Source organism: Salminus brasiliensis, chromosome 21, assembly GCF_030463535.1.
Source record: "Salminus brasiliensis chromosome 21, fSalBra1.hap2, whole genome shotgun sequence".
Taxonomy (NCBI): Eukaryota; Metazoa; Chordata; class Actinopteri; order Characiformes; family Bryconidae; genus Salminus; species Salminus brasiliensis.
Window position 1 is genome coordinate 33,351,523 of NC_132898.1, and position 7,666 is coordinate 33,359,188.

Consider the following 7,666-nt stretch of genomic DNA (forward strand, 5'->3'; position numbering starts at 1 on the left):
TTTTCTTCTTGCCCTGTCCCCTCACATTAGACTCTCCTCTCTCTCGGTTCACATCCTGGATACCTGAATTATTTGAACCAATATAACATTACACCATGGATGTGACATCTTCAAACAATCACACCGAGCACTGAGACTAATGGAAATGTGTTGCAGGATTCCAAAAAGACAAGGTGATGGTCATACAGTTGATTAGAGTTCAAGCTGGCCAGACAAGTAGGCCCATCAGCTGTTTTCTGCAAGGGGACGGGAGGGGGTGGGGCGGGACGAGCACAGTAAGACAGAAAAGTAAGACCGGTCCTGTGGGTGTGCAGGGGACGGCGCGGCACAAACCGTTGTTATGCAACCCGAGTAAATGAGGTTAATGTGAAAGCTAGCACACAGCGATCACTTCGACTGGGTGTCCCCAGCTCCCTCGCTTCACTGCTGCCTCTGCTGCTGCACCACCATGTGGCCGCATCTTCGCAGGGGTGCCAGGCATCGTAGGAGGATCAGCGGTTTACGTAAGATCAAACTGCGGGGTTCGTTGGCTATCTGTGACAGCCGATGGTGGGAGGTAAACGTGGCCGAGCTTGCTGAGAACCTACGGTGCTAAAATGAATGAGCTTAGGCGTCGGGTGGTAGGGATGAGTCCTGTTTAGAGAAGCAGCAAGAAAGCAGTGCACTCAGTCACCCCAGCCGGCTTCAGTCGGTTGCTCTAGGACAGAGCGGCCGCGAGAGAAAAGCACACACACACACACGCGCGCACGAATCATCACAGATGAATTACCTACGGGAGGCACTAGGACCTAGACAAACGATCCCTGAGAGAGTCAATGGGGCCAGCTGGCAGATGCAGATTTCTCACCCTGATCGGGGCAGCTGCAGCCAGACTGCAGACATGACATGCATTTTGCAGAGCTAGGGCAGTCCCCCCCACCACCCCACCCCCCTCACCCACACACCCACCCACCCACCATCCTAAACCCCCTCACCTCCCCTCCCTGACGCTCCTGCACAAAGACTGCCGCCTGCATGGACAGATGCACAGCTCCCAGAAAGAACGGTCCCCAACCCCCCGCCCTCCCCTTACCGTAACCCCCAAAACCCCTAGTCCCCATCACCCGCAGCCCATCCTGCCTGAGAGCAGGCACACATGGCCGCACGCGGATAGCGCAGGGCTGCCTTTCAGTGACGCCAGCATCTCACGTCTTGCGGCATTAGCGAGGTGATGAAATTGCTGTTACCTAATTAAAGAGCAGGAGATCAATTCCATGCCAGCCGCCTGCCACTTCTCAGCAGTGATCTAGTCTGGCGGCTTTCTGACGCTCCACCATACTATATGCCTGTCAAGTGCTGCAGATTTTAATTAGCTTCACACAGACAGCTTCTCATTCAGCCTAGCTCTTTATCCATTCGGATTGCTAATGCCGCCAGTGCACAATACTGTAATAATAGACGCCTACTCTGTGATATTTCTTGTGCAAATAGGTAGAGTCTTCCGGTAGAAGTGGAGCCAGTGGATTGATACGTCCGTGGGACAGTAATGCTGTTATGAACAGGCATGACATTTGCAGTGCTGTGTGGTTTATAAATACTGATGCATGGCTGGCACTATCACGGCTGTGCTGCTTCCCTGCAGCGTTCAAACATCCAGTGACTTTTAAATGATGTTTCTAAACTTTCTGACAAAACCCTGGAATATTTCAGACTTGTTGGAAGTTTATCTCCTGTCAGAAGGAATTACACCTTCGCTGCCTGTGACCTTTTCTTGACCTGATGTTATGTTGTCAGCGGAATGTCTGCTTTTTGTCTGAAACCGGGTCTTGAGCGTCTGAATATTTAACTCCACTTAAGTACTCTGCAGAGCCCCATGCTGTTCTTTCCTAACTCAACAAGATGTGACATGCTTGGAAAATAAAAGCAATAGCACTTACGGAATTCATGGAGAAACAAAACAATGGGGGGGAGAAAAAGAAATTGTCCAAGGTCAGGGACATGGACCTAACATGTTCAAGACCACTGGCTTTGGCAGACATGTCTGCCCAACCATAATCACATTGGACTCGACCTTAGTAGGTAAACACTAGGTCTGAGATGCTTGGTACAAGCAAGTCCCCAGAAATCATCTCGTTCACCTCTGGGGTGCAGTAGTCGGGAAAGTCAAAGTGGGATCCTGAGTTGGCGTGAAATGCTTCAAAGTCCTTGTCCAGAGTGGAGCAGTCCATTGGCATGCTGTCAAAGTTTGTGTTGGATATGATATGCAAGATTTCCTCGTCCAGTTCCTCATCTGAAGAAGTCGACGACACGAAGGAGGAGGAGCTGATGGACGTCGGCGTAGAAGATCTTCCGGAATTAGACCCCCGTGGCTCAGACGTCCTGGCCTCTGAAGGTGCCTGAGAACCGGTGTCCGAGGAGGGACTCTGGAGATTGCTGGACAGTGAGGTGGGCACTTTGACTCTGAGTTGAGGAATGGGCTGCTGGTCCTTGAGGGGAATGGAAGTCTGCTGGTGGAGGACAACAAGATTTGTCTGGTTCTGGTTGTCTTGCGGGGTCACTGGACTCGCCAGGTTTACATCCACTGTGTCATCATCACTCATGTTTTCGCTGTAGCTCTTGTGTTTATTGCTACTGAAGTTCACTTTGTGTTTGGAGGAGTTGGGTTTGATTTTGAGCCCTTTGCTGGTGAAACTGGCAGATCGACCTGAATGGGACTTGTTGGCTTTCAATGGCAGCTTGTCCCCAACTTTGACAGGCGTGGAGCACTTGCTCTTCTTCCTGGGACGGTACTTGTAGTCGGGGTAGTCAGCCATGTGCTTCAGGCGCAGCCTCTCTGCCTCCTTGATGAAGGGTATCTTCTCGTAGTCTGGGAGTAGTTTCCAGCGTTTCCCGAGGCGCTTGGAGATCTCTGCGTTGTGCATGTCAGGCCACTGCTCCATGATCTTCCGTCGCTCGATTTGGGACCAGACCATGAACGCGTTCATGGGTCTCTTGATGTGCCCAGTGGGAGTTTTGCACCAGTTGGGATCTTTGTTGGACGGGACGTGCCCGAACACCTCATCAGCATCCCCGGCTCCCAGTCCCACGAACACCTCTCGGCTTGAATCTCTGTCCATGGCTGTAGAGAATTTTTGCTGAACCATGATGCAGGGGCACGCTCTACTCAGAAGTGTCTCTAGAGTCATCCATGACTAGACACAGTAAGATGCATTAAAGTCTCTTATTAGTGCCTGCTTTTGCCCTAAAAGAAGGGAAGGCACATTTTAGGGTTCCTCTTAGAGAGCAATTCTTAGAGAGTTTATAAAAGAATGTCCACATTTCAGTCAGCAAAGTCTTTTCTTAACCAATGCAACATCCTTGCCTGATCTCTGATATTAGCACATGAACAGGAACTAATGTAACTAAGACATGCAATGATGTGCTGTATGGAAGATGCAGTACTTACAGCAAGCAAGCCCTGGACAGTGCGCTCCTTTGGCTGCTAAAGAGCACAGTCCTGCTCAGGCTGGTCCTTTCCTCAGGCAGACATGGGCTGCACTGTAGCAGCTGTGATAGAAGGCAGTGAAAAAAAAGGTGCTCCAGTGTCTGCATGCAGTTCCATCAAGCCTGTCCCACACAGAACGCATGCAGACCCTCTCTCTAGCAGTCCCTATCCCCTTTCTCTCTCTCTCTCTCTCTCTCTCTCTCTCTCTCTCTTTCTTTCTCTCTCTCTATCCCTGTTTGCCGTCTCTCCTCCCCTATTCCCTCTTTGTAGGGACGGCCCCCCGTCTGCTGCTCTATAAACCCACACTGTAAACAGCTCAACCTTACCAGACACAGACTCCTCCCCTCCCACCCACCACTCTGAGCCATGGTGTGTGTGTGTGTGTGTGAGTGTGTGTGTGTGAGTGTGAGTGTGTGTGTGTGTGTGAGAGAGAGAGAGAGAGAGAGAGAGAGAGAGAGAGAAGGAAGGGGGGTGAAAGTTTCCATGCAGTGAGGCACAGCGACAGCAGCAGGCTGGAAAAAGGGCGAGAAATAGAGAGAGCGAGAGAGAAGTAGTAAGAGAGGAGGTAGTAACACGAAATGCAGAAAACTGAAAGTTTAATCAGAACCTCAGATAAGAGATTTGAGCTCATACAGTTAGTCACATTGAGAATGATCTGGTGTGTATGTGTGATATAACTGAGTTATATAATTTGAAATATCGTGATGGAGACTGCAGTGCACCACAGACACTCATACTGGGACCCTGCATTATACATCAGACACATACAGCTGGACCTCTACAGACCGACCGTAGCTTCTCCACAGCGTAAACATCAACATTAACAGTTTCAGTTCAGCGTCACTTCACTGCACGTCTGTCATTCAGGAATATTCTGAAACCATATTTTTAATCTCTGCCACTCTTAAAAATAAAGATGCCCCAAACCTTTGGAAATAATGCCCCAGAGGAGTCACATGTTGTCCCCTAAAACAGTCCAGACCTCAGGGATTCTAGACAGTCCTGTCCCTGAAGCAGTCCCATCCTCAGGGATCTCCAGACAATCCAGATTTTTGCTCCAACCCAACTTGCAACATATAGAGAGCCAAAATCTGGACCGTCTGGGGATCCCTGAGGACTGGACCGTTTTAGGGAACCAAACATTTTTTGGAAGGTGATGTTTTAAAAGAATCACTTTTGCTCTGTTAAATAGTCCCGACCTCAGGGATCCAGATTTCTGGTCCAGATTTCTGCTTTTCTATGTTAGGTTAGAGCAAAAATCTGGATCATCCGGAGATCCCTGAGGACACAACTGTTTTAGGCAACAAAAAGTTTTTTTTTGTCCCAGAAGAACCACTTTTTGTTCCCTAAAACAGTCCAGACATCGGAGCTCCCCAGACTGTCCAGATTTTTTCTGCTGTCTCTGTGGGACAAATTTAGGTTGGACCAAAAATATGGACTGTGTAGGGATCTTTGAGGATGAGATTGTTTTATAGAACCAAGCATGGATATTCTGGGACACTGTTCCCCCCAAAAATTGTTCCATAAAACATTCCAGACCTCCAGATATGTTGCAGATTCCAGATATGTTGCAAGTTGGGTTGGATTAAAAAGACAGTCGGCCTTGATGACTTTATTGTCAGCCTTGATGACTGGACTGTCTTAGAGAACAAAAGTGTTTTTAGAAGGATGTCCCAAAACATGGGACGAGACTCCCGAGGATGCAACTGTTTTAGGGAACCAAGCATCTTTATTCTGGGACACTGTTTTCCAAAAAAACGTTCCATAAAATACTCCACACATCAGACCTCAGAGACTATTCAGAGTTTTGCTGTCTATATGTTGCAAGTAAGGTTGGAGGAAAAATCTGGATCATCTGGAGGTCCTTGACTACTTTAGAAAACAAAGCATGGTTCTTCTGGGACGTCCTCCCAAAGACGTATTAGGAACGGTCCAGATTTTTGCTCTTTATATGCAATCGTTAGGTCTCTAAGGACCAGTTTGAGAACCACTTGCTTCCTTAAAGAACCTTTGTGTAGTTTTGAGTAGATTTAATTTAATTTTTTTAAGGAACCGTAAAGGTAGGGCAACTTTTGGGCAAAATGAGCAACTACAAAGTATCTACAGTGGACTCTGTGGGTGGACTGATTTGTAAAAGGGTGATTCAAGCAGTTTTAACCACAATTTAACTCAGACATAAAGTAGGCCTTCACTGCAAGCTTCACATTTTGATCTGATGAAGCCTTTTAAGCAGGAATATCAATGAAGCAGCATGGGGAGTATAAAAGCAAAATCCAATATGCAGAGCCTCATATCCTGCCCAGTAGATGAAGGAAAGTATGAAAGCATGAGCCTCGTGTCCTGGTATGACATTAGCAGGAGCCATCATTACATTAGCCAGCAAATGGACAATTGGAATGAAGTCTCATTATCCCAATAGGCAGGACCATTAATGGCTCTGTGAAATATGTCAACTAATCCATAGTGACAGCACAGTTGCATCGATATGCCGTTGCATCGTTGCATGGCGAATATGCCCCAAAACAGTTAATTAAGCCACTGTCACGAAAGTGCCAATAACGGTGATACACATTTAACAGTCGATAAAGGCCAGCTATAGGATACGTGCAAGCTGAAGTGCAAGCTTTGCATTTTCACAGGATCCACATTTCCATTTAGTGGGCGAGTGTCCAAAATCTTTTCCATCTGCCAAATTATGTACTTCTATAAGGTCATGCATTAGATGAGTCATGTAGCTGTGATGTGTGAGCGGGGCCGGGCCTTCGTGTAATCATCTCCGTCTTGACTGATTCTCTGATTCAGCAGAAAGCAAGCAAGAAAAGAAAATGAGGACATCGAATAAGTGAGCATGCTGCACATTCACCACAGTGTCAAACTCGCCCCAGACCCTATAATGACTGGCGAGACCTCTCGGCGGCCTTCCTTGGCCCTGGCCATAATGATCCAGGCCACTGGGCGGATGTCAAACATATTCCCTTTGACAAATAAAACTGACATTAGCTTGACATGGCAGAGAGCGAGAGCGCTAGAGAGAGAGAGCGAGAGAGAGAGAGAGAGAGAGAGAGAGAGAGAGGGGAAAGAGGGGGGAAGGGGAGGGTGGCAAAATAAAAAACACTACCAAATATCACCCAGCGACCTAGTTCATGCCCAGGCCAAATCCCCAGGCAGCCCTAGACACATCCACTAATTACAGAGAGGCTGGAGGGAGGGAGGATTGGACCCCCTGAGCAGGCCGGGAGTCTACGCTGCTGTCTGGCTGATAAGGACGGGGACTCTCCAGTGGACGAGCGTTGGAGCGACGCTGTGTAGATCATCTTTCAGGGATTAGCAGGCGATGGAAGGAGTGCACGGCCTGATCTCTGCGCTGCCTGCACTTACAAAACAAGACTGACACATCAACCCGGCTTAGAGCAGGACAGGCTCTAAGTATATTAGTCTTTATAAAAAGACTTCCAATATGTTCTATTAAAAAAGACAGTTGACGTTACGGGGTTTGAAAACGACTGCAGCAGTATCTAGTGTCTTTTATAATGGAACATATAGCTGAGTAGCCATACATGCTATGATAACTGATTTATTGGGCTAACATACATACAAACATTTTTCTGTTGTTTCTTCTGTATATATATATATGAAATTATACACTCAGGGAATATATGATATCACACCTGCCATTATTCTTATCTCATTATTGTGATACTATGTTAATCCTTATTATATCAATGTACATGTTCATTATTCTGATTGAGGTTAACATGATGGCAGATGGTAAATATTATTAAATGTCTATAATCGTTCTGTTTTATTCCCCTAGGTTGTGACTGACAGATCCTGATCAGTCTACATTAACGCCTTTCTGGACTACTTCAATAGAGCAGCCATCATTTCTGCTGTTCTCTATTAATTTGATCCTTCAGTGATATTGTATATTTATGAAGTGTTTTTAAAAAAGATGAAATTTCATGTAAATGTTTTTTTTTTTTTCAGAATGTGTCATTTCAAACTAAAAACATGAATTTGACTCAGTGTAGATGTGAGACATCCTTTATACAGCAAAAACAAAAAAAACATAGTGGAGCGTAGTGGTGAGGACACGGGGAAGTCAGTGCAGGAGTCCAGTACAGTAAGCCACTGCTCCACCAGTCTTTTTCAGTCAAGCAGGGCTTCTGATTTGCCTGTCTAGCAGAACTTTCTAGCAGGAGT

At 46.8% G+C, this 7,666-nt stretch overlaps 1 protein-coding gene across 1 annotated transcript; it reads right to left on the reverse strand.

The window, feature by feature from the left end:
- Positions 1 to 1,115: 1,115 nt before the first annotated feature.
- sox12 (SRY-box transcription factor 12) lies at positions 1,116 to 3,753 on the reverse strand. The gene is made up of 2 exons (XM_072665800.1): positions 3,425 to 3,753; positions 1,116 to 3,220 (listed from the first exon to the last, which is right to left on the reverse strand). The coding sequence occupies exon 2, from the start codon at positions 3,162 to 3,164 to the stop codon at positions 2,052 to 2,054; it is 1,113 nt and encodes a 370-aa protein (XP_072521901.1). The 5' UTR covers positions 3,165 to 3,220; positions 3,425 to 3,753; the 3' UTR covers positions 1,116 to 2,051.
- Between the last annotated feature and the right edge of the window lie 3,913 nt (positions 3,754 to 7,666).